The sequence below is a fragment of the Sarcophilus harrisii genome, chromosome 2 (assembly GCF_902635505.1).
Source record: "Sarcophilus harrisii chromosome 2, mSarHar1.11, whole genome shotgun sequence".
In the NCBI taxonomy this organism is placed as follows: domain Eukaryota; kingdom Metazoa; phylum Chordata; class Mammalia; order Dasyuromorphia; family Dasyuridae; genus Sarcophilus; species Sarcophilus harrisii.
In genome coordinates this window covers 611599494-611626558 of record NC_045427.1, presented here as the reverse complement: position 1 = coordinate 611626558, position 27065 = coordinate 611599494, and the positions used below count along the sequence as shown (strand labels likewise).

The 27065-nt window shown below is 38.7% G+C and overlaps 1 protein-coding gene across 6 annotated transcripts in view; it reads left to right on the top strand.

Annotated features, from left to right (window-relative positions):
* Window positions 1-27065, top strand: part of KAT6B (lysine acetyltransferase 6B) — a 213902-nt gene that overhangs the window by 18618 nt on the left and 168219 nt on the right. For 5 of the 6 annotated variants that reach the window (XM_031956426.1, XM_031956425.1, XM_031956429.1 and 2 more), the window contains exon 3: window positions 47-922. In XM_031956426.1, the coding sequence (XP_031812286.1) occupies window positions 302-922 (621 nt within the window). In that variant the 5' untranslated portion in view covers window positions 47-301. Of the gene's footprint in view, window positions 1-46; window positions 923-27065 lie in introns of those variants that run through there. The other variant, XM_031956431.1, reaches the window with a different exon arrangement.

Sequence of the window (27065 nt, the reverse complement as noted above, 5' to 3'; positions counted from 1 at the left end):
TCTTAATTTATGCTTTATTGAAAAACTTTTCTTTTTTCCTTTTAAGGTCTTGCTTTCCTGATTAAAAATGTTCCTAACTTGAATCCAGTTTTTCCATTTGGTTAAAGAGAAGAAGAATTTTCACATTGCTTATTCATGACCTTTCAACTCTCGAAGGAGGGATGTTTATAAGATGGTGCTTCTCACTGCTTGGAATATTGTCAGGCTTTTGGTGGTAAATGACACCTACATTTGCAAGTATTGTTAAAAATTTAAGAACCTCTATGGGTAACTCTTGGCTGGAAGAAAGCATTTGTCAACCATGGTAAAACTTGCAAACCCACTTTACACAGAGTGGATTCTTGAAGCGATACAGAAAGTCAAAAAACAAAAGCAGAGGCCATCTGAGGAAAGGATCTGCCATGCAGTATCAGCTTCCCATGGACTGGATAAGAAGACTGTTTCTGAGCAGCTAGAACTGAGTGTTCAGGATGGCTCTGTTCTCAAAGTTACCAACAAAGGCCTTGCTTCCTACAAGGACCCAGACAATCCTGGACGTTTTTCATCCCTTAAACCAGGCACTTTTCCTAAGTCTGCCAAGGGGTCTAGGGGATCCTGCAATGATCTCCGCAATGTGGACTGGAATAAACTCTTAAGGAGAGCAATCGAAGGGCTTCAAGAACCAAATGGCTCCTCCCTGAAGAACATAGAAAAATATCTTAGAAGTCAAAGTGACTTAACAAGCACCACCAACAATGCTGCCTTTCAGCAGCGATTACGACTGGGGGCCAAACGTGCTGTAAATAATGGGAGGTTACTGAAAGATGGACCTCAGTATAGGGTAAATTATGGTAGTTTAGAAGGGAGTGGAGCTCCAAAATATTCCAATACTTTTCCATCTTCCCTTCCTCCTGTCAGCCTTCTACCCCATGAGAAAGACCAGGTAAGTGTAGAAAGAACGATAAAAACAATGATTATGGTTTGTTTAGTTTTAATTGAGAAAAAGAAAATAATGAGTTTGATAATTCATCTGTTTTTCTTTTTTGGGTTAGATTTTTATATTCTAAAAATTGCTAGTTGATAAAATTGAGCTAAATTGTTGAAATTATATTTTAAATAACTTAGAGAGATACTTCACATGATTCTGTGTATATAATTGTAGTGTGGTGTTTTTGTTTTGTTTTAAACTTTAAAGAATGAGCTAAAATTATAGAATTAGAAGGTGTTGTAAGAGATCATTAAGTTCATTCTTCTATTTCAGGGTGGACAACATTCTGAACATGCAAGAGAAATCATTTTCTTCCTTTTCTTTTTTTCAGGAGATTGTTTACAGTTTTTATTCTAGGATTTCATAGATTCTTCATTAAGTAGCTTTTTAAAAATCTTGCCTTAATCCTTTTGCCTCCATTTAAGTACATTTATTTTTGTCTTTTTCTCATTGGAATAAATTTATAGTTGTTTACTGGTATCTCTTCACATATTTAAAGACTGTAGAAGAGCCAGGAGTTCTTAAACTGGGATTGGTGTTTTGGTTTGTTTTTTTAATACTTTGATAACTGCCTTTCGGTAGAATTTATTTCCTTTGTTAGTCTTATGTAGTCTTTTTATTTCATACATTTCAAAACATTTTTCTGAAAATGAGTCTATGGGGTTTCATCAGACTGTCAAAGGGGTCCACTCCAAAAGCAGAATTAAGAACCTCTCCAAGCCAAATCTCTTGGCATGCTATAAGCTTCCTACATACTGTAGGAATAATATATATTCACGATAGACTCCACTGTAATTTGATGCCAGAGCTTCAGGTTTCTCCATCAATTGTGTGGGGATTTTCTTTGAAACTTGGTGTCAAAAGTGTTGGCATAGCTACAAACACTGAAGTGGAAATCTACTTTAAGGTGATGTTGTTCCAATTTGTGGGTTATCTAGGACACTTGGTTTCCCTTCCTCATCCTGCTGTCTATTTTTGGAACTACTGTTTGCATGAGATAGGCAGGAAGTTGTAAAGAAAGTTTTTTTTTTTTTTAATTAAGAAATTATTGGGGACTATTAATAATATAAAGCTTTTATTTGTGGTTTTTGTGTATCTTATACTCTTTCTAGTAGCAAAATAAATCATATATGACAGTTACTAGAAATTATTAAAACAATAAGATCCTGAAGTTATAGTTTCTAGAACATTTCACATATGAAACTCCTCTTTTCTACATCAATTATATTTTAATAAAAGAGAGAGAAGCATACCATGAGGAAATTATCTAAGGGAATCCAAAAACATTCCTTCCCTGGCATACAGTAAGCTCTTAAAATGTATATGTACTGAGTGGATGGATAGCTGGTATGTAGGCCTTGAAATTACGCTTTCTATCCTTAAATATATTTCAGTGTTTTAAAGTTAATGAAGAGGAATTAAATTAAAATTTTTTGGAGGAAGAGGGAAGAAGTTAAATAATTCCATCATCAGTTTGTTTATTATTGATTGCCCACATCATTATTTGAGAATCACTTAATATAGTGTCACTATTGGAGCCTGTACAACATTCACATAGCTCTGTTTAGCAACTACGCTAATACTTTTAGTCCAAAGGAGGATTCATGGTGAGATGTGACTCCCACTGGTAATAGTGTTTTATGGAAAGAATTCTAGCTTTCAAGTCAAGGACCTACTTGTGTAATTGTGTAACTGCTTATTTTCCTGGCCCTTAGTTTCTTAATCTGTAAAATTGAGGAGTTAAGCTAGGTAGATAACCTCTAAGGTTCCTTTTAGCTCTAAATCTCTAATCCTATAACTCTTTAGTATTATTATTATTATTATTATTATAACTTTTTATTGACAGTACATATGCATAGGTAATTTTTTACAACATGATCCCTTGCACTCACTTCTGTTCCGACTTTTCCCTTCCCTCCTTCCACCCCCTTCCCTAGATGGCAAGTGGTCTTATACATGTTAAATATGTTATAGTATATCCTAGATACAATATATGTGTGCAGAACCATATAGTTCTCTTGTTGCACAGGAAGAATTGGATTCAGAAGCTAAAAATAACCTAGGAAGAAAAACAAAAATGCAAACAGTTCGCATTCATTTCCCAGTGTTCTTTCTTTGGGTGTAGCTGTTTCTGTCCATCATTGATCAATTGAAACTGAGTTAGATCTTCTCTTTGTTGAAAAAATCCACTTGCATCAGAATACATCCTCATATAGTATTGTTGTTGAAGTATATAGTGATCTCCTAGCTCTACTCATTTCACTCAGCTTCAGTTCATGTAAGACTTTCCAAGCCTCTCTGTATTCATCCTGCTGGTCATTTCTTACAGAACAATAATATTCCATAACATTCATATACTACAATTTACCCAACCATTTTCCAACTGATGGGCATCCATTCATTTTCCAGTTTCTAGCCACTACAAACAGGGCTGCCACAAACATTTTGGCATATACAGGTCCCTTTTCCTTCTTTAGTATCTCTTTGAATCCTATAACTCTTATGGCATAAAATTAAGTAATATATTTCAATTATGTTGAATATATTGCATTGTATTGTAATATAGTACAATTATTACTTCTCTTAAAATAAACTTATCTAATTACTATTACTATGTAATAACAATGCTATATGGGAAGTGTGTTCTATAATTGTGCTCTCCAGTTAATTGAAATTTGAGAATTTGAATTAATAAATGTTAACAAGGATCTAGGTTTTTAACAACTTAATAATTGACAAATAAATTATTGAAGTCTAATAAAGTCATTTTAGCAGTTTCCTCTCTTGTGGCATTTTACCAGGAGAGTTTGTGTTTTAAATTTTTTTTGATCTAGTTTTATTGATAGATTTTGTTTTAATACAACAGTCACTTCCTGACTATACAACCCTCTTCCCCTCAGTAGTGCCTCCTCTTAAAAAAAAAAAAAATCAGTGAAGCAAAACTGTACAATAGGGCAATTGTGTTTTTAAGAACATGTAGTTATTCTATACTTAAAGTTTAATATTTAACACAAAATAAGAAATCTTTTAGTATTAGTCGCATACAAACAATATTATATATTTGAATTAGATCTGAATTCTGCTTTTTTTATTTTATTGTGGTCATTGTATATATTCTTCTTCTACTTGTGCTTTCTTCTTTCTGTAATGCAGTTTTTGTAACTCATTATCTCTAGATAATGAGAAATAACAGTTAAACATTATGCAATTCAAAACAATAAATTTTTTATGGCATTCCAGGTAAATAGTTTGGTATTATAGGAAATACTTTCTTGTTCATGTATCAAAATCAAAGCTGTTTGATTATTCCTTGTGTCATTATTGCTTGTTTTTCATTGTTATCAAGATGGCACTTGGTAGGATTCTATTTCTTTAAGCAGTAGTGTAGTGTCTTCTTTATAGTTGGATTATAATGATGGGTTGCTACAAATACTGATGGAATAATTGAGTCCATAAAGTCTTGTTTCTGCATTATATGCTGGTAAAGTTAGTGGGACACAAAAGGGAAAAGTATCCTGTGGATACAAGAACCTTTAGTAGTCAGAGAGATCTTTTTTTCTCCCCTGAGACATTGGGGTTAAGTGACTTGCCCAGGGTCACCCAGCTAGGACCTGTTAAGTGTCTGAGGTCACATCTGAACTCGGGTCCTCTTGACTTCAGGGCTGGTGCTCTATCCACTGCGCCACTAGCTGCCCCAGTCAGAGAGATCTTATCCCACTTCATTCTGGCAGCCACTTCTCTTAAGCCAACTCTCTAACTAGGTTTGTCCAGTGACTTCTTTTAATTTGTTTGATTAGATAGAGCTTTTCATTAAAAGACAAAGTGTGTTTTTTGTTCTCCTGATTCCAGGACTGGTGTTCTAGCCATTGTGTCATCTAGCTGCCCTCAAAGTGTGTTTTTTGCATTAGAATTTAACTCTTAGAGGGCCAGAAGTTTCATTTTTGGTTGTCACTTCCACTTTTAGAATGTTTAATAAATATTTGTTTTATTTAGTGTTTTTTTCACAGTATGGTATCTGATTTGGAGGGCTAGAAGCAATCAATTTTTACCTCTGCGTCTCACATAGTATTTAAGTTTTAAACTATGGTTGCAGCACACTAATGCAGGAAACTAGTAGGAAAAGGGATAAATCTGTGACCAGTTAAATATAATATCCTTATTCTTGTGCATGGTTCAATTAGGTGAAGCACAGTGCAAGCTAAAACAGACAGGGTCCTTGAATCTTAAAACTATGATAGTAACTATATCTTATACTCTACAATTTAAGTTAGATAGTAAACTCATTGACTCCTAACTAGAACTTCTTAGCTTGTTAAGGGTACTCCTAAAGGAAGGAATTAATGTGATTGTGTTTCTTAAAATGGTATAAGTCAAGTAAACTTGAGTATCAAAGACTCTGGGGAAAAAATGATTAGAGAGGTAGTTCTATGAGTATAATTTCTGGCATTGTGCAGAATCCATGTAGTTTCTATTACAAAGGACTTTATTAAGGATTAAGAATTTTTTGCTAAAATGTCTCATCTTGGTATATTTTCCTAACTTACTCTATACAAGAAAATTTTCATTCAATACTCCTGTAGTTGGAAAGGAATGATAATAATAAGAGCTAACATTTTTATGATGCTATAAGATTTGCAAAATAGATGATATACAATGATCTCATTTGAGCCTTACAATGACTTTTCATGATAGGTATTTCAAGTATTTTTATTCTCGTTTTACAGGTAAGGAAACCAAGGCTCTAGGAGTTGGAATGACTTATTTCTCTTTGTTTAGCTAGTAAAGTGTCAGAGGCAAGATTCGAATCTAGACTTTTCAAGTTCTTTACACTATAATAAATAGTACTTTATGCCACGTGTTATTAATAGCACCACTACTTTATATGGTAGTAAATGATATCCAAAGAATGATTCCTTCCTCCTCCTCCTCTAAGTGCCTTTCTGTTAAAGAATGAAAAGACTGTATAAGAATTTTAAATATTTTTTCTCAAACTGCTATTAGAAAATGTAAACATTTTGATAGTGGGAAGTAATATTAAAGGAAACATGAAGATATGAGAAATAGATAAAAGAGGAGAGCAAAAGAGAATATGATTTGGAAGAAACTGACAAAACAAATCACCTGACTTTGGGCTAGTTTAGATATATTAGGCCATATTTTCTTTATTATTACTTCATTATTGTGTTTATCCCAGAGTCTAAATTATTTGTTAACTTGATTAGTATTCTTTAGCTCATCATCTGTGGCTGATTTCGAAGGTAGTTCTAGACTGCTCTGGGTTGTGTTCTTCTAGAAATCTATTTCTTAATTGATAATGGTTGAAAAACTGAATATGATCCTTGGATGCCTTGAGATTCTTCTATTTTCCTTTACACTACTGTTTTTTGTATCGCAAATACCACATCTTTAGAAGTCTTATACTACCTCTACTGAAAATTGCAGGGAAAACGATACAGCTTTGTTTTGTAAAGGTTTACTAGACACAATAATCAGAACAATGTAAATTTTAAAATCGGCAAAAGCCAACTGCTGAATGACTAAAGGAAGGCCTTCAGAAATCTGTTAAATCATGAAAAGCAAGGCACATCAAAGGCTGAACTTTATATGCTTAGGAGAAAATTGTATGCTTTTTTTTTTTCTATATTTATATAAACTTCAAAATTTCTATAAAATGATGATGTATATAAAGGATACTTCTGAACATGTAGTTCTATTTGAGTCATTCTTAGCAGGCAACTGCTTAATCCAACTGGATTGTATCAATTGTTATGTGCTTGTATTGTTGGGTTAAGAAATAGCTAAAATGAAGAGAGAATGTCATTTATTTCATGTTGAATCAAGAAAACTTTTCCCTTCCCTTGGCTTAGTCAATACAAGACTTGTTTCTTGTAATATGTCCTTACTTCCTGAAGATGACCATGACATCAGGAAGATGATACTATGACTTGTAAGTGAATTGAATTTAAGTGAGAGAGGACCATGCAGTTATCAGCCTCATCTCTCCCCTGGAACTATCTGGGTCCTATGGCAAGACATAGATCAGAGTGACTGAAAATGGTCTTGGATGCGATGGAAACCCTGACCTTTTTAAGCTAAGGTCTTTAACAGGTCTCAGTTTGACTGAGGCAAACATTCACTCAGTGATTAAGGGTAGGTAAGAAAGGAAGTAGAGAATGGCCTCTTTTACCTTCACCCCCCCCCCCCCCCAAAAAAAAAAAAATCAATCTGGTTTCTAGCCAAAATAGAAACAATTTTTCATTCTGAAGCTTAGACCCCAAACTTATGAGATGGGCAGTTAGGGTTAGTTTAGTCATCTAATGAAGAAGGTTTCATAACCTATTTTTATGTTATCATATATATATATATATATATATATATATATATATATATATGTTAACGTATATTAACCATTCTTTTTAATGTGGTAACTCTTCTATTTATTTTAACACTGGCATTTTTATTCAGTATAAAGGCCTATTTTGAATAATGCAACAGATCCTAGTCTGCTCTTTGATTTCTTAAGAATATCAGAGTTAAGTATTAGAAGGTACTATCATTGCTGAGGTTGTGCCTGTCTTCCTACTTCTTTGGTTTTTAGATTTTTCTACAGCATTCACCCTTCTGCTTCTATGCAGTCTACTGATATATTTAGTGAAAAACATTATTTACTCTTTCCTTTCAAAACATATGTAGGTGGCACACCTTTATGTTTCTTGGCATCTACATCTGCATTCTTTTTATGATCTTCTCTTTGTATATTGTTTCCAATGTACTAGAAAATCTGGTTGTCTTTTATATCAGATTTCATTATAAATTGAATCACACATATTTAAATTGAATGCAAAGTTTATGTTTATTTGTTTTCTTGTTTGTTTTGATTTTTTTTTTTTTTTGATGTGGGAGTCAAATTCTACCACAGGCTTTGTGGGAGTCAAATCAATATTAGAAATACTAGTCTTCTCAAAGGTTTTAGCTCTTCAATTTATTACCAAATTATATACCAAAATAAATTACATCTTTGAAGTTAACAAGTGAATTGACTGTAATTTGATTGTGACATTATAAATTAGCTATAGCATGAAGGAAATGTTTTTATTTGAATTTGTATGATATTTGTATTTATTGTTCTTATTCTTTTTTTTTTAATTATAGCTTTTTATTTACAAGATATATGCGTGGGTAATTTTTCAGCATTGACAATTTATTGCTCTTATTCTAAGGGTATCTTTTCCAAATATGATACTCCTGCTACTCCCAATCCTTGTACCGTTAGAGATTTTAAAATTTATTTCTCTTTATATGTTATCAGTAGAGTAAAACATTCCATTAAATTGGTTAAATAACAAATAAGTCCATGTATAGTATTCTTGTTTTTTAAAAAAAATAAAAGGAAGTATATTGAAAAATCAATAAAACTTACGTTGTAGAAAAAGTAGAAGCTATCATTTTTATTTCCTTGTATGACATATTCAGTAGTCTTTATTAGTAGGCCAGTCTATAAAATAATAAAATCATTTATGGGTTTCCTCTCTTAGATAACTCGTTTCCCTTGAGAAAATAAAAATAATGCTGTAGTGTGCATAAATTTTGAAATTTTTGTGGTAATCTAACAAGTATTAGAAATAATTAATTTTACTTCTTTATAAACCAGTTTTGTTTATATCTCCATTTTCTAATTTGTTTCATTTTTTGATCATTTAAAAACTAGCCCCACTTTACTTTGAGTGACAAATTAAACTGCTTAATAGATGCTGATTTTGCCTACATTGTTTCCCTTCTAAAAAAAAATATAGCATAGGCACATATAGAAATTGTGCCTGGGATCTTTCCTGCCTGTTTTGTAGATCAGTTCAGTCCCATTTTAGTTCCTCTGCCCCATTAATGAATTTCATCACACTTTGTTAAAAGAAGATTTTTAGTCCTTGTTGCCTCTGAAGCAGGTAGAATTTGTATTCCCTCTGCTGATTCCATATGCCTGTTTTGCACTGCAAAAACATAGATTTAAGGGAAAAGGTATAATTTGCAGAAATGACCAAGTGGAAATCTATGTTTTTCTACAGCTCAGAAGGAAAAAATGGAGGTATCTCATTAAATTTAAACACTTTCCTCTGTCCCTTGTGACAGCAATTTTCCTTATCTTGAGCCAACAAGCTTTAATAGGAAGAACAGCTTAACTGTGGGTGTGCTTGCAGGTTCTATTCTAGACCCCCTTTTCCTTTCTCTTTCTTGATGACCTCATCAATTCCAGTGAGTTTAAATATCGTTTCAGTGCTGATGACTTCCAGCTTTACATGTCCATTCTCAATATCTTACCTGAACTTCAGTTCCACATCAACAATTCTTTATTGGACACTTCAAACTGGATGTCCTCAAGATGACTCAAACTCAGTGTATCCAAAATAGAACTCATTATTTGTTGTCATTCAGTTAAGTCCACCTCTTCATGACTCCATTTGGAGTTTTCTTGGCAAGGATACTGGAGTGGTTTGCTGTTTCCTTCTCCAGCTCATTTAATAGCTCAGAGAACTGAGGTGGATGGGATTAAGTGTTTTGCCCAGGGTCACACAGCTAGAAAGTGTCTGAGATCAATTTAGAACCAGGAAAGAGGATTCAGGTTTGCTGTTCTATTCACTATGGCACTCCCTCACTACCAAGAAATTATGACCTTTCTCTCCAAATCGTCTTTAGCCCTTCTCGTTCATTCTCCCTCATCCCCTGTATTGATTTAATTGCCAAATCTTGTTTTTCCTATCTCCATAATCTCTCTCAAATCTAATTATCTATACTCACTCAATTACCATTACCTCTCACCTAAATTATTGCATAGATTTCTAGACATTGTGCCTCAAGTCTCTCCCCCCTTCTAATTCATCATCTAAATTGGGATGTAGAGTGTGTTTAGGGAAGACTAATACCTCAGGAGTGAGGGCTACGGAGCCCTTTCCAGGACTGCTTTCCTCCTTGGGCGTCCACCTAATCCACCTAACTCACCTGTGACTCCAAGAATGTGTAGCATGCACAGTGGCCACATCCTGGTAAACTGCTTTTACGGATGCTCAACCTGCAGCAGAGCATTGCGAACTCGTATTGGTCTGTCACAGTGGGACATGCTGTAACTCAACTTTTGTCATTTTGTCCTCTTTGAGAATGAAGGACAACAACCAACTATCTGTTGCCAAAGTGATTTTCCTGAAATATAAATTTGTCCTTTTCACTTTCTTATATATTCCTTTGGTTCTTTGGGTTAGTTTTTAAGTCCCTTCACAACCTGACCTGAGCCTAGCTTTTTCTTCTTCATCAACACTACATGGGCCAGCCAAACTGTCCTTCTGGCCTCTGTGCTTTTGCCCTCTCCTGCCCGTGATGTCCTCCTTCCTTGCTTCTGTCCCATAGGATACCTCCTTTTATTTAAAATTCAATTAAAAATCCAACTGTTACATGAAGCCTTTTCTGATCCTTCAACTGCAAATGCCCTCCCTCTTAAGGTATTTTGTATTTGTCTTCCTTCTTTTCTGTATAATTCTGTACAGGCAGTTGTCATCTTCTCCTTATGCATAGACTCACATTTGTTATGTGTGTATCCCCAGCATTTAGCATTCTTCAGAGCATATAGCAATTGATAAATCAGAGATGAAGAGGTTCAAGAAAGAGTCGAAGGAGGCAGATACCAGGTTGGATCAACTGTTATGCTTGGGTAGTAGTAATAGAAGGGTAGCATTGATAGTCAATTTAGCCCCTTATTTACTGTTCCTTGCTTTGATAGAAACTGGATTTGACAATAGACAGAGGTAGAGAGGGTTTTTTTTTTTTTTTTTTAAACAGTTATTTTTACATTTCCAAGCATATTCCTCCTGTGGGAGCCATACATTTGTAACAAAAAATAAATAAAAAGGCAAGAACGAAAAATGCAGTTTCATTAAATTGGTCAATATATTAGCCAGATCTGATAAAGTATGCATTGTCAGAGGTAAAGGAATTTAAAAAAAAAAAAAAAGGCTGGGATAAGGAGAGAAACTGAGGCTTGGAGCAGAAGACAGGAAGATGATCCCTCCTCACACACATCCAGAGAAATGATTGATCAACTAGCTCATTTTCAAATTGGGGGCAGAGCAAAATTTCCATTCTAGGTGCAAAACTCAAGTATATCTACATAAGTCAAATTGCTGTTACTGCTAGTATCCCTTAGAATTCTTTTGTAGACTTTTGTAGGGACGGGAAGGAGAGAGAATAAAGTAACCCACCAATATCTGAGTTACTGAGATGCTTTTAAGCAACAAGACAAGGATTCTTTTCTTTTGAAAAGCTGTTTATGGTCTTGGGATTTTCTAAGAGTGCACATTCCTGAGAAATTAAGAACTCTGATGGGAATAAAGTCAGTTTATGGAGAGTATGGTAATATTGAATTCTTACAGAGTGGTAATCAGACCTTTGAAATATCTTTTCCAAAGTCATGACTATTTGAATCAGGGAATAAAAAGCATTTATTAAACACATATTGTGTGCCCAGCCCTCTACTGAGCACCAAGGGTACACATATGAAAATGAAATAATCTAGCTATCAAAGAGCTTATTCTCTCTGTAGAGACAACACATAGCCTGTAAGAGAGCTCTGTCCAGGCAAGGTAGTTATTGTCTAGGAAGACACAAAGATGGTGAATGGAACAGCGGGATAGCCAGTTGACAAGCCCATTCCAAAGGGTTGACTTGATTAGAGTTCTCAGAATAAAAGATGGTAAGAGAAGAAGAGAGTGTCCACAGGGCAAAAGATGATGAAAGTGAAGATAAGGGTGTTTTGTCCTGGGGACTGCAGAGCTGAAACATGCTACCCAGTGAGTGGACTTTGGGAAAATTTTCCTGCCCTGCTTTATGGTATTCACACATCCCTGTTTATGATGTAGGATGAACAGTTTAAAGTGTGAAGACCATAACTTGGTAACAAGATGCAAAGATAATTGTTTTTTTTTAAATTTCTAATAGAAATTTTTAGTTGTTGAGAATTCTTTCTCCCAAAAAAAGAAAAGTCAGTTGTGTGGTAGTGGGTGGTAGTTGTGTGATAGAAGGGACAGCTCAATCTAAGAATCTTGAGACCTGGATTCCAATTCCGACACTGACTTCTTGAAATGATTTTAAGTAGTGCAGAAAGAAATCCCTAAGCTGTTGCTGCATGTACTCATTAATGACTTCTTTCCCCACCAGCTATAGGGCCAAAAATGGTATTGGCACTCAGTCTAACATTGTCAGTCAGCTCCAAGGAAACAGAGTTTTAGATGAAATTATATGCCAGAGGGCGGTAAATGCAGGATACTTAAAATAATTTTAAGGATCTATCACTATAGCAATGGGAGAGCCTCTTCTGCAATTTAATAGATGATCTTTGAGAATTACTGGGGTTGAAAACTCCCCTTTTGGCCAACCCGATGATAAGCTTCTTTAAACTTAGTAGGGTTAGTGCTTAGATAATGGGTATGTTCTGTGTTGAGCCCTTCCTCTAACCCCTTCCATCTTGGTGGCCCCATTGACATAGTCTTCAAAGACTCATGAGGCTTTGGAATTGGGTGTAAGTAGAGTTTATTGTGAGGAAGTAGTCTAAACGAGAGATGTGTTGGAGTGTGCATGAGGATATGATGGAGTATCTGGAGTAACTACTCCAGTAGAGCAACTGGGGGAGGGAGCCAGAAAAGAGTTTGGGCTTATGGTTCTACCTGATAGCTCTACTCTATGTAGTCAAAGCAAGAGTTGAGCTTCCCTAAGTATAGCAAGATAGTAAAGACTCATGAATCAGTGGGACCAGGGTAGCGTATTCTAGAGCCAAATAGGGTCAAGAACTCTTGGCAGTATAGGACAGAGCTGGGTAGCTGGGTATCCCTAGGCAGGGAGAGAGTAAGCAGATTTTGAGAAGGCTGGCTATAAGACTAAACTGAGAAAAGCCTAAGCTGTTAGAGTGGTGCTTAAAGTCCGTGTGATGCCTTTATAATCTTGGAGAGGACATCTCTGGGGGGCTGTGGGGTGGCCCACTTTGGATTAGTGCCCAGCGATTGAACTAACTGCAGAGTTATAACAGACCATTCAAGTGAAGTTTGCTTCTTTGTGTATGGTTTTGGGTCTGGGGGGTTTTTTATGTTTTTTGGTTCAGACTTAGGATTTTGTTGGTGTACCAGAATTCCAGGAAGGGAAGGGCCACCAATGCGCATCAGCAGCAATTCTACAAATTATAGTCTTAATGAAGCTAGAGGCATTTATTACGCATTTGTTTCAGGCATTCTGTACACCAAGACAAAAGTGAAATAGCCCCAGACCTCGGGGATCCCCTCCATTCCCTTCCCCTTAGGTCGTGAAGGACTTTAATAGTCAAACCAAGGACTTCTCTATGATCCTCTTTAGTAAGTGGGTGTTGGGGGTGACATGAGCAGTCTTGGGCTTTAGGAAAAGCACTTTGGCAGCCCCTTAAGTTGTTGTTTGTCCTTCTTTCTTGTTGAGACCCACCTTGCTGGCCTCAGTTCCACAAATGTAAAATGAGCTAGCTTGATTAAAACATGCACTAGTGACCTTGACAGAGGAAAAATCAGGAGTGGGCTCTGTGGAGATTTCCTTTGGACATAATGTGTTTGGGATGCCGATGGGATATCCAGCTTGTAGTATCCAGGAAGAAGCTGGAGATGTACAATTGAGGGACCAGAGATGTAACTGTAAATCTAAGAGTTATCTGCCTACAGATGACATTTTTAACAACAATTATTAATTATTAACAATCCCAGGTCCGAACCTGGGGATTTTATTGATATACAATGTTCCTAGGGAAGAAGCTTCTTCTAGCAGAACAGAACAGCAAGTTCAGCAGAGCCAATAGCATAGAAAAGAATTGGGTGGTCAGTTTTTTCACTATTGACTTTTAAAAAATTAATGATATTATTATGAGATGGTATTGAGGTCATTTTCTATGTGTTAAGATAGTAGCTCTAGAAATTTGAGCAATAGAGCAAAAGAACCACGGATTGTGGTTATTATATTTCATTATATTATTAACATATTTTATATTTATATTTATATTATATATATGTATACATTATATTTCAGGTATTTCTATGTGCTGGGAATACAAGTCAAAGAATCAAATGCTCTTTACTCTTGGAATGGGAGAAACAACAAGTAGAAGATACAGTTTAGAAGCTTTTAAAAAACTTTTCCAAATGTTCTGCCCACGTTGAGTATCTGGCAAGGCTAATCCAGTGTTGTGTCCTGCTTTGTAGAGCCCCCAAGTTGGGGTGACAAAATGCCAGGGTGATTAAAATATACTGTCTTAGTGGAGAAGTGATTAGCAGGACTCCCAAGGGTGGTGGAAAAATGGAGTCCGTTTATTCCAAGGACTTTTTACCTTTTTATACCCTCGTACCCTTATGTAACAAAAACAACACTGGGCGTGCGCCAAGTATATATTACGCACATGGGACCACATGAACAACTTGCTATTGTACATAGTTTGCCATCTGGTATCACTCTTCCACCTGCTATCACTCTGCCTCAATCTCAACACAGGTTGTCACTGCCTCCTGACTTCTCAGGAAGGCCGAGAGCCCTTAGGGGAGATGAGGAGCTGAACCAGAGATTGTTAGCAGGTTCCCTCTGGGAACCCAGAGTTTCTCCACTGTCTGTGACCCTCCACAATCCAGCCAACTTTTCTTTTCCTTAGTAGATAACCAACCCAAGAATCACATATTACATGACCCCATTTTAAAAACTGAACAAATAAGGGTTAAGAATATATATTTTAAACATTCTTTAGTCCTTCTTTGCCTTTAGTAGGCTTTTGCTACACTAATTACTTGCTCAATAAAATCAAGTCTTGATTTATTCTTGTTTTTGTTTGTTTAAATTTAAGAATGTGATAGAGAAAATGTTAATATTACAGATTAAATTTTAAAAATATGCCATGAGTACTTTTTTTTTTTTTTTTTGAGAACCAGTTAGTCTTTTACTATTATAGCCCTCTCCATGCTTAACTTAAGATGTTAGTCATAAATGGCCTGAAGGATTAGGAATGGTGCTCAGTCTGTTTTTTTAATGTGAAAAACAATAATTTAAATATTTAACAGTTTATAAAATCCTCACTAAAATCTTTTAAAGCATTTTAAAAAATGCAACCTTCTACTTTGGCTTGTTATGGCTTCTTTTTTCCTTTACCTTTTGAACAATCAAGATCATTCTGAGTGAGATGTTTTAGAGAAGGGTCTTTCATTTAAGTGTTCACAATGTACATGAAAATAAGGTTCTTGATAAGATTTAGACTCTACTGTCAGATGAATTTTATAGCTGTTACTTAGAATTCTTTATTAAGAACTAAAAAAAATGAACTCAATTGTTTAAAAAAGAAAAACATAATAAAAGCAGATATATTGCATTTTTCCAACTCCATGTCAGAATTCAGAAAGAACCACAAAGATTTAGTAAATATTAGATCAGAATTCACAAAAGCAAATTAATAGCTTTGGATTTCTTTATTAGCCTTCACTGCATAATGTTTTAGCAAAACCTTCTGTAACAATTGCAATTAGTGAGAATACCTTAGAAAACAATTACAGTTCCAACTGTTATAGAACAACTGTTTGCTTATTAAAATCTACTAATGTGCTTTTTAGAGCTGATTAAAAATGGTCGGATCTAATGAGCTCTAGCCTCTTGTGAAATCCAATTTATTCATTTTTTACTGGCTTTTGAAATATAACATCACTTCTATCAGTTATATCCTTACAAAGGATCTACATCAATTCATAAGATCACCTTTTTATTATCTGATAATTATGTAATAAGAATAATTATAATTTAGAATATCATAGTTGGCACTAAATTTTATTAGCTCACGGTTTATCGCTGCAACTTTTTCTAGCTTCTGAAAGCTTCATAACAAAAGGAAATTTTTAAAAATGACTATAGTGAAAATCCCTTGTTCAGTTTTGTATTTGATGCACTACACACTTTGGGAAAACATCTTTTTGTATTATCTGATGTATGGTATAGCTATTATTGTGATATTTCTTGAAAGTTCATATAATGATCTCAATTTTCCATTCATTTTTATGATATACAAGAGGAAAAAACTGAAACATTGGTTAAGTATCTGCTATAAAAACTGGGGGATGGTAAGGTGAAAAAAATAATAGCATGGCACTTTAAGATTTTTAAAGCCCTTTATAAATATTATCTAATTTGTTCTTTTCAATGACACTGGAAGGTAAGTGTCATTGTGTCTCCATTTTATAGATGAGTAAATTGAATTAGGCAGAGGTTAAGTGACTTGCCCAGGTTCACAGCTAAGTGTAGGTCTGAAGCTTGATTTAAATTCAAGTCTTCTTGATACCAGGCCCAGTACTGTGCGCATTTGGTCATCAAGCTGCCTCTAGGACATTACTCTGCATGGAGTGTCAAGTCTCATAAGTGTATATGACAATAAGCAAATTCAAGTGTGGATAGATATGGAGTCAGAGATTCTGAGGACAATCCTGGCTAATGAACCTTTGATAAATTAATTGGGCCTCTATGTATCTGTGAAATGAGAGGTTTGGCCTAGATGATCTTTAAGATCTTTCTAACCCCAAATCTGTGATCCTGTGAATGGATGAAACATTTATTAAGAGATTACTATGTGTAAAAGCACCATGCTAAGTACTAGGGATACAAGTAGAAAATTCAGAAAGTCTCTGCTCTTAAGGAACTTATATTCTTTTTTATAAAATTCACTTTTATTTTCTGAACTAAATTCTCTCCTTCCCACTTTCCCTCACATCCATTGAGGAAAAAAAGAAAACAAAACCTATTATAAAACATACTTCCACATTGGTCATGTTCCAAAAATGTATCAATCTCCCATCACCTCCTTTTAGAAGTGAAGAGCATATTTCATCCTGAGTTGTTGGTTTCATTGGTTGATCACTGGTAGTTACATTAATATACCTGTTTTACTTTGGTCCTTCTATCATTTTTCATTTTTGTTAATAGAGGTATAATTTGCATTTATCTTATTTGTTGATTAAAACATTTTTATATGACTATTAGTAACTTTGATTTATTCCTATGAATATTGTCTGTTCATATCCTTTGATTGTAAATCAATTGAAGAGTAGCTCTTATTCTTGGAAATTTGAATCTGTTTGCTATAATCTTAGAAATGAGACCTTTATCAAAGAAACTTGCTACAAAGATTTTTCTTCCCAATTTCTTGCTTCTTAAAATAGAAGAAAAAATAGAATAAAATAGAAGAATGAATAGAAGAAATAATTAGAAGAAATAGAAGAAAAAATTAAAATATTTTAGCTGCATTGTTTTGTTTTTTTTTTTTTTTTGGTACAAAAACTTTTTAATTTTATATAATCAAAATAATTCATTTTACTTCCTGTGACCTCTTAGAAACTCTGATCTGGAGGGTGCTGCTACTCCCCAGACTCCTACACTTATTATCCAGCCAGTCATTGCCCAGCACCAGCATAACTGTTGCTGGTGGTGAGGAGAAACTTGTTTCTCCATGAGGATTTCTCTTTTCAGTAATGGCTATGGGGACTAGGTTGGAGGCAGATCCAGTGGCCTGGAAAAAACTGCTCTTCTCAAGGCTTTTGAGTTCAGGTCCTGTGACTTTTCCTTTAGGATTTGAGGGACATGGATGGCACAGTGATGGTGGCTTGGTCTGGTGCCCTCTCTCCAGCAGGGTGTTTTGCGGCTTCCCCCAGCCTGGCTCGCATGCCCTGTGAACCACAATGCAAAGTGGGACGTAAGTGAATGAGAGAGTAAAAATACTGAGTAGAAAAAGGCCGTTTTCACCTTGGCATGATTAAGGAGGGTTCTGAAGCCATTTGGGTGAGGTCCTCAAGGATGGGTTCATCTCACTATGGAGATGGAGATGGAGGACATTCTCGGAGGAGGGAGTGACACGAGTAAAAAATCCAGGCACAGAGGGGGGATTGTCGGGATGGGTGAAGGGGAGTTGTGAAAGGGAAGACCCGAATCAAAGTTGGAACTTAGTAGAAAGTTTAACTGGCCAAGGGAGAGTGGTATGGTGATAGGGAATTGCTAAAAGGTCTCTGATAGAGGAGCGATACTGTGTGAGAAAGAGAAGCACATCTCTGAATTAGGTGTCCCATATGACAGCAGCCAAGAGTGTGGTTTTTCAGTAGGGGAGAGGATTAAATGTAAGCAGAGGGACTAGATGGAAGCTTTTGCTGTGGTCCTCATTTGGTGGCAAGCGAAGACATAGACGGGGTGACTCTGAGAGACTCGATAGATAGAGTGGATGACCCAATTGTAAGAGGAGGGGAGGGCATCCAGCCGCATGGGGCCTCCCTGTTACAAAGAGAGAAGCCAGAAGGAGTGAGGTTTCAGTCAAATGGGTCGGCAAATATTTATTGAATGCCTGTTTTGTGCCAGGCACTGTATGAGACACTGGGGAATAGTCAAAGATTAAACCAAATAAAAATAGGATCTCTCAGGAGCATCCTTGGGCTTGGGTCAGCTGCTTGGGTGAGTCACAGGATCTCCGTCTCTGGAGCCCAGCTTCATCATCTGATGGTGAGAGGTCAGACTAGATGACTTCAGAGTGTCCTTTGTGGCTCTTAAGTTTTCTGGCTAGATGGTGCAGTGGGCAGCATACGAGGCCAGGAGCCAGAAATACCTGAGTTCAAATCCAGCCTCAGGGACTTAGGTGGTATGTGACTGGGCAAGTCACTTAACTTCAGTTTCCCAACTGTACAATGGGGATAATAATAGTACCTACCTTCCAGGATTGTTTTGAAGAGGAAATGAGATTATATTTGTATAGTCTTTAGTGCAGTACCTGGCACATAGTAGCTACTTAATGAATCCTTCTTCCTCTAATCCTCTTCTAACTTAACTTTCCTTTTCTTTCTTCTTCTCTCCTCTCCTTTTCTTTTCCCCTTTCTTTCTTTTCTTCCTGCCTGCCTGCCTGCCTGCCAAGCAGGATGTAGACTGGAATATAATAAGATGCTTGTAGAACATCTGGCTTACTTAGGTACAGCAAAGGAAGGCTGTCTGGCAAGGTGGCACAGCATGGCTTCAGTTGGCAAAGCTTTGCTGCTTCTCAGTTGCCCATGATGGCCCTTGATCAGAAGCTGAAAGGAGGATCCAGGTGACTTTCTGGGTCCTGGCTTTTGAATTTAGGGCCCCAGGAAGACACATGAGCGGTCTTAGCCTTTATTTCTTTGAGCCAGTTAAGCCTTAAGGATGGTTATGTTTCCTTTTAAGAAAAAGCTGGCCCTTTTTGTGAGCTTTCAGGGATGATTGATACTGAGAGTTACTCCCTTCCACGCCACCAGCCCTTTACATTGTTCTTCAGCCTGCCAGCCAGGACCCGCTCCTTCCTAGGAGCTTCATGGGGAGAAGGCGAGGGAACACTGAATCCTTGCCTTGTCACCTCTCCTGTGAGACTGTTCCTCCCCTTCTGAGGAGGCTTGGTCGTCTCTCCTCCCCCATGGCATCAGAAAATAAGCCATCTGCCAGCAGTGCTAGTGCTCCAGAAATTCTCTGGAAAAGAATTCTCCAGTAAATTCTGGATAAAGATCTAAGCAATGTAAAGAGGCTCCATGGTTAGTAGTGTTAAGCCAGAGGTTGGGCTGGGCCTTCCTTTGCCATTACCCATTCTCCCTGGGCCATCACCGCTGCCCCTCTTGTTGCCAGCTGCCATTGTCTGCCACTCCCCTGCTTGCTGCTCATGTACCCACTCCATTGGCTGAGCCAATGCCCCTAGAGTGGGGCCGGGGAGTGTCCTTTATGCCTGGGCCTGAATCCCACAGCAAAGTGCACCTGCTGTGCCGCCTCTGGGGGCCTGGGCTCCGCTTCCTTGTGCGCAGCCCTCACAATGCCCTCCTTCCCTGTCCTGAGCTTGGTGCTCTCCCGCTGTACCGGGGCTGTGTTTGACGTGGGCTGGAGTATCGTTTCTTTTCCTGGTCCACTGCCTTAATGAGGTCAGGAATGGCCACACGCAATGACTTGGGAAATTCCTCCCATTGTTAGTTATCATTGACAGAAGAATCCAGGACTTCTGATATCTTAAAGTCACAATATCGTTTCTGAAGCTAGAAAAGTACAGCCCCGATGCTCCAGGAAGGGGACAGAGCAAAATAAATGGCCTGCTGTGCCTCATGTTCCCTAATGGGCAAGGAGGTCCCAGAGTGCTTGGGGCTTGCTTTCTGCAGAGACCCCTTACCTGTTGTTTACTACAAACTTTGGAGAGAGAGAAAAGGGGAGAAAGCATTTCTCCTTTTAATCTGATGCAACCCCCTTTTAACAAAGAAACATTTTGGCACATTTGTCCATATTCCCACTCCCACAAAAAGGATCAGATTCCTAGAAAAGTCCATGTAATGTAGTTTCCAGTAGCCTCCTAATTGCCGTTTTGAAGTCCCAAACATTTTCACAGTTCTTAGATAATATTATCAAGGGGATTGGGATTGACAGGCTGTGGAAATCACTGTCAATCCCTTACATAAAAATTATGCAAATTTAACTCCTGACACTTGACACCTTTATCTTATTCTGGGCATGATTCTTAAAGATAGAAAACATAGTCACTTTTCTACTTATTGAATTCTCATTTTATTTTGTAATAATCTTTAATACTCTTTAATAGATCTTCATGGCAAGTACCCTAGCCAGAAGTTCTTTAGCCATATATATTGCCATTCAGGACATTGCATTGATCTTTTTATCTCAGCAAAGCTTTTCTGATTGAGTCCCGTTGACTGTCAAACCCTTACTAGCTGTGTGATCCTAGGCAAGTCACTTAATCCTGTTTGCCTCAGTTCTCTCATCTGTAAAATGAGCTGGAAAAGAAATGGCCAACTGCTCCGGTAGCTTTGCCCAAAAAGCCCCAAATGGGGTCTGGAAGAGTTGGACACAACTGAACAACAATTGCTGCCTGTCACCAAATGTAATAATCCAAGCTTGACTCAAATTGGCCTGGTTACACAGGATCTAGACTAGAACAACGTTAGGCAGGCTTCCTCAGAAGGTTAAAGAGGAGGCGGCCGACTGTGATGGCCCTGGCTCTTCTTCTTAGAGTATCAGGATGTCATGTCAGTGGCAACTACAGCTCCAGTTATTGCAGTGCCTTTTTAGGAAAAACAACCCTAGCCTTTTAAAACAAGGACTCAATACATTAATAAATGATTGTTAAAGTTGAATTCAACCATTTTAAAAGCAAGGTTTTGCAAAGCACTGAACTGGGCCTTGGAAGAGTTACTTAGATAATTAAATTGTGGTCGTTGAACTCACAGAACTTTTCGTTCTCTTTACAATATTAAAAACTGCCATCTTTTTCTTTTTATGTCTTGTCCTGATAAATGGCCTCTAAAACAAATGAGTGATTATTTGATTTTGAAAAAACCGTGATCCTTTCATTCATTCATCTGCCTTTATGAGTGTTGCTATGCCGTAAATATCTTAGGTATTCCTTTCCCTATTGTGATAGTTTTTCTACTTCAACCTGTTAAGGCATTTTGAGCTTCAAATACAGTTTTATAGCTCAAAGGGAACTGTTCTATTTCATACTTTTAAAGTAGCAATTCTTTGAATTTAGATCTAAATAACAAATCCTTAATGAATGATTGATTAATAGGAACCTTCTTTACTTATAGCTCTAGTACAAGCCTTTGCTTGGTGTTGGGAAGAAAGAAGAAAGGAGGGGATGTTCTCCCAGAGATTGCCTTCTCCAATTTGTCCAATCATTCAACATTTATTAAGTCTCTTTTCTCTGCTAAGCTCTAGCTAAAGCTATGGCTAAGGCTGCCTGTCCTTATGGACAGACAAGAGGCAAACAAATAAAGATAATGCAATATACAGAAAATAATTGGCAGAGTGGAAAGCTTTCTATCAAAAACAGCATCTTATTTGGGATTTAAAGGAAACCAGTGAGATCTGTAGTTGTATTGGGAGGAGGGAGAACATACTAAGTATGGGGGACAGCCAGGGAAAATACCTGGAGCCAGAGGTGCAGCATCTTGCCTACTGGGCAAGAGACCAGTGCCTCTGCATCAGAGAATACATGGTGGCAAATAAAGTAGTCTAGGACCATTTCCCCATTGTACAACATATTACATTCCTGTGGATATGTAATTTGGATGAGTTAGTTCGAATTTTGTGCCTCAATTATTAATTTTCTTTGACTTAGTGCTAAAACTGCAATAACTGCTTTCCTTCAGCATCCCTTGTGTAGGCTACTTAGTAGCACTAAGAAATGAAATCAAATTAATTTCATTAAGTGCTTATTATGAGCATGGCACTTTATTTAGAAGAGGAGAGATTTGTGTCCCTGTAATTTACATCTGACAACAAGCATTTATTAATTCATTAATAAATTGTTTATTTACTATGCACCAGGTATTGTGTGAAGTGCTGAGGACACATAGGAAGGCAAAAAACCATTCCCTGATATCAAGGAACTTACAGTAAAATAGAGGAGACAGCATACAAACCATTATGTACAAATAAGTTATATCTATATATGGCTGTAAGTACATCAATAAACAGGCACACAGAGATATCATAGGTTTGATTCTAGAGTAATACAGTAAAGTCAATACTGCAAAAGAGAATCACACAAACTTTTTGCGTTTTTGGTACATATAAAAATTATACTTATGCTGTACTATAGTGTACTAAAGGTACAAATATTCTATTTTAAAACGTGCATTTTTTATTTTTAATTTAAAAATACCTCCTTGCTAATTTTTTTTTTTTTTTTTTTTTTTTTTTTTTTTTTTGCTGGTGAAGGGTTTTGCTTCAATATTGATGGTTGCTGACTTATCAAGGTGGTGGTTGCTGAAGGTTGGATGTGGCTGTATCAGTTTCTTAAAACAAGACAGCAGTGAAATTTGCTACATCAGTTAACTCTACCAGGAACATTTAGGGGCCATTGTAGGGTTATTAATTGGTCTAATTTCAGTATTGTTGTGTCTCAGGGAATAGGGAGACCCAAGGAGTGTGAGAGGGATGGGAGGCGGCCAGATAGGTGGAGCAGTCAGAACACGTTAACTCTTATCTATAGTTAGTCTTACAATGTGCATGGTTCATAGCACCCCAGAACAATTACAGTTGTGACATCTTTGATCACAGATCACTATAATGAATACAATAAAAATGAACAAATTTGAAATATTGTGAGAATTGCCAAAATGTAACATGGAGACATGATATGAGCACATGCTATTGGACTAATGGTCCTGGGTTGCCACAGACCTTCAATTTGTAAAAAGCACAATGTCTGTGATGTGTAATAAGAGAGAAGCACAATAGAACCAGGTTTGCCTATATGTAAATTTTGGGGCTATACCCACAATTTATCCTATGCATATTTGTGTGTGTGGGTGTGTGTGCTCGCATGCGCGCGTGTATTTATGTATGGATAAATTGTGGGTATATGTTTGAGTGAGCAAACGTATGTAGATGTCATAAATTGTGGCTACAGGTATGTGTGTACATATATTTATGTATGTCTATGTAGGATAAATTGGGAGTGTGTGTGGTCTCAGAGGGAAGGCTCCTTGTAGAAGATGGGACTTTAGTGAATTCTTTAAGGAAGCTAGGAGGGAGAGCACTCTCCAGATACGGAGACAACCAGGGAGAATGCTCAGAGTCAGGAGATGCAGCGCCATGGGGGAAGAACAGCCAGGAGGCCAGAGTTGCTGGATCACAGAGTAAGTGAGTATCTGGCAGAGGAAGGTGTGGAGACTGGGAGGTAAGGAAGGGGTCAGGCTAAAAGCCCATCAGAGGATTTTGTGGTTTTGCTCCTGGGGTGCAGGGAGCCCCTGAGCTATAGGAGGAGCCTCCTGGGATGCAGGAGCCCCCGAGTAGATCGGATTGGGAGGACTTGGGCAGGTGACATGGAAGATGCTGTGGTCCAGGGAGGTCAGTTTGATGGTTGAGGGAGGGTAAGCTGGAGTGGGGAGAAGCAGCTGGCAGTCCCCGGCCGAGATCCCTGGTGGTGGCTGCCCTGTGCTGTGCCTGAGTTCTTTGGTCTGGCTTCTACCTCTGCCCTCCCCTGACCTTGGGATACAGAAGCCCCCTGGGGTACAGTAGACCCTGAGATATAGGAAGAGCCCCTGAGATGCAAGAGCCCCTGAGATACAGGAGGAGCCCCTGAGATACAGGAGGAGCCCCTGAGATACAGGAGGAGCCCCTGGGGTGCAGGAGCCCCTGAGATACAGGAGGAGCCCCTGGGGTGCAGGAGGAGCCCCTGAGATACAGGAGGAGCCCCTAGGGTGCAGGAGCCCCTGAGATACAGGAGGAGCCCCTGGGGTACAGGAGCCCCTGAGATACAGGAGGAGCCCCTGGGGTGCAGGAGCCCCTGAGATGCAGGAGGAGCCCCTGGGGTGCAGGAGCCCCTGAGATGCAGGAGGAGCCCCTGGGGTGCAGGGGCTCCTGAGATACAGGAGGAGCCTCTGAGAGGCAGGAGGAGCCCCTGGGGTGCAGGGGCCCCTGAGATGCAGGAGGAGCCCCTGGGGTACAGGGGCCCTGAGATGCAGGAGGAGCCCCTGAGATACAGGAGGAGCCCCTGAGATGCAGGAGGAGCCCCTGGGGTACAGGAGGAGCCCCTGGGATGCAGAAGCCCTTGAGATACAGGAGGAGCCCCTGAGATACAGGAGGAACCCCTGGGGTGCAGGGGGAGCCCCTGAGATGCAGGAGGAGCCCCTGGGGTGCAGGGGCCCCTGAGATGCAGGAGGAGCTCCTGGGGTGCAGGGGCCCCTGGGGTGCAGGAGGAGCCCCTGGGGTGCAGGGGTCCCTGAGATGCAGGAGGAGCCCCCTAGATTGCAGGAGGACTCCCTGGCTGGCTGTTAGACCTGTGCTGCTGGGCCCCAAGGGGGCAGTGCAGCGCCCGGCTGTGGTGAGGCCTGCTGGGAGGTGCCCTCAGAGCAGCCCTTGCTGGGGTCATGATCTTTAAACTGTCCTTTCTCGGGGTCCCAGTCAGCTGACCTCAGGGCGGGCAGCGGGAGGCGGCGGGGCCGCGGGGGAGGAGATGGACGGGCCCTTTCAGGCGGCTCCCCAGGTAAGGCTTGGGCCAGGGCCTGCGCTGGGAGGGCAGGGAGCAGGCCCGAGTAGGCCAGGCAGCCTTGGGAGGAGGTGGGGGGAGGGGAGCATGAGGACTTATGAGGCGCCTGCTCCGTCCATGCTGGACCCTCCCCATTGGACAGATGAGGAAATTGAGGCAGGCAGGGCTGAGCCCTTGGCGAGCGAGCGGGATGGTCAGAGAGTGCACTGGTGGCAACCCTGGGTCTTCTCGGTGACTTCGGCCTTCTCTCTGGCTGGGGGGCCTCATGGCCTGCGCTCCCACAGGCGCTGGGAGCTGGGAGAGTGGGGAAACTGAGGCAGGAAGGGACTCTTCTCTGGCGGGGAGTATCGGGGCCAAGGGCTGAGCTCAAAAATGTCCGTGAGGGTGGCCGGGAGCGGAGCTTTTGCCTGGTCCCGATCTCACCTGGGGTTTCCTTGGCAGAGACGCTGCCGTGGCCAGCCTTTCCCATCTCCAGCCCATTTTACAGATGAGGAAACTGAGGCAGACAAGGTGACGGGACTTGCCCAGGGTCAGGCATCACTGTCCCCACCCCTTCTGTGATCCACAGCCTAGCCAAAGACAGCCCGCCGGCATTCTTGCCTTGCAGTTTTAACTTTGAAGCTAAATGTCTGTTGGCTCATTTGTGTTTGGACTACAGCTCTCGATGCGGGATACTCCCTCAGCCACAGACGTAGCTCGAATCTTTTTTTTGGTCATTGATGTCGGGAATACAAAAAATTAAACAATGTGACAGATTTGAGGGAAAAAAATGCCTTCTCACAGTTGGTGGTCCCCTTGGTTCTAGTGAAGGTTCCTGTAAATCTGCAAGCGGCCCCTGTCATTTGCCTTTTCTCTTTGAAAACCTTCTCAAGAGCAGCGCCTGGCCTGTTTTATCTGGAGAGGTTCCTTTTAGTGTCCTGTATTTATCATTTTTCAAGAGCAGAGTACGGTGCCTTCTGTAGGCTTGACACATCCATTTTTAAGGCAACTTCCCAGTCAATTGGTTTAGATTTAAATGTTTCAAAGAAAACCAAAGGGCTATTTTTATCATGGTTTATAATGTCTGATCTTTATTCTTACCTCATAACTGAAGTGATTTAGGGGGTGTCACTATGGGAACATAACAGCCTTAAAAATGATAACAGAAATTATAGTAGTGATCATTATTACTTTTTGTGCAGTTGCTCATAACTTTATTTAAAAGTTCTTGGTGTCTTTAGGATGGGAGCGTCTTATTTTGGAGTAAACTTTCCCCTTGGTGAACAACTAACATTTTCTTGTATTTGTTTCATATATTGATGAAAGATTTGTAAAAGAAATTATCCATCTGGTTTGGAAATCAATAGCGCTCAAAATAAATAACTAACAAGTTGTTGGCTCATTATGATGTAAAATTTTCTGCAAGTTCAGCTTCTTTTTAGCTGTTGCTAAGAGATAACTATCATTGACACAAGGGGCATGAGGACATATCAGCATGCTGCCAGTTGTTTTATAGGCACTTGGCTCTGCCGCCTTGCAGATGGTTAGAAAACTCTTGGTAGTGGATAAATGTGTGCTGATTATCTTATTAAATTTAGGTAACCTTTTGTCATTCATTGAATTTTGCAGACCAGTTGGCCAGTGAGCAGCTGTTTGAGTGCTGTTTAATTTTGATTTGAAGTATACAAAGAGTTTTTTTTAAACTGTGGTCAGCCTGATTTCAGGTATTCAGCATAGCAACATTGAAAGAATTATTTTTATTTAATACTGTCTTTAATTCTAATGGAAATGAATAAAGAGGAAAATTGCTGCTGCTTAACAAATTTGTAGGCAAAAGATTTAAGCAATGGCTTTTATAAATGTTTACCAAAATGCTTAGCTGTTGTAAGTAATGGGGGTGTTTTTCCTAATTTGTTTAAATGAGGAAAATACAGTTTTCAGAAATGGTCAAATTCCAGAGTAGAGTTGGCATTTGATATCATCGAATAGATGATTGGTTTTGTTTTTTCATTAGTTCATTTTTATCAATATTCTGGTTTTATATGGTGGTACGCTAAGTTTTTACTTTGCCTTCAA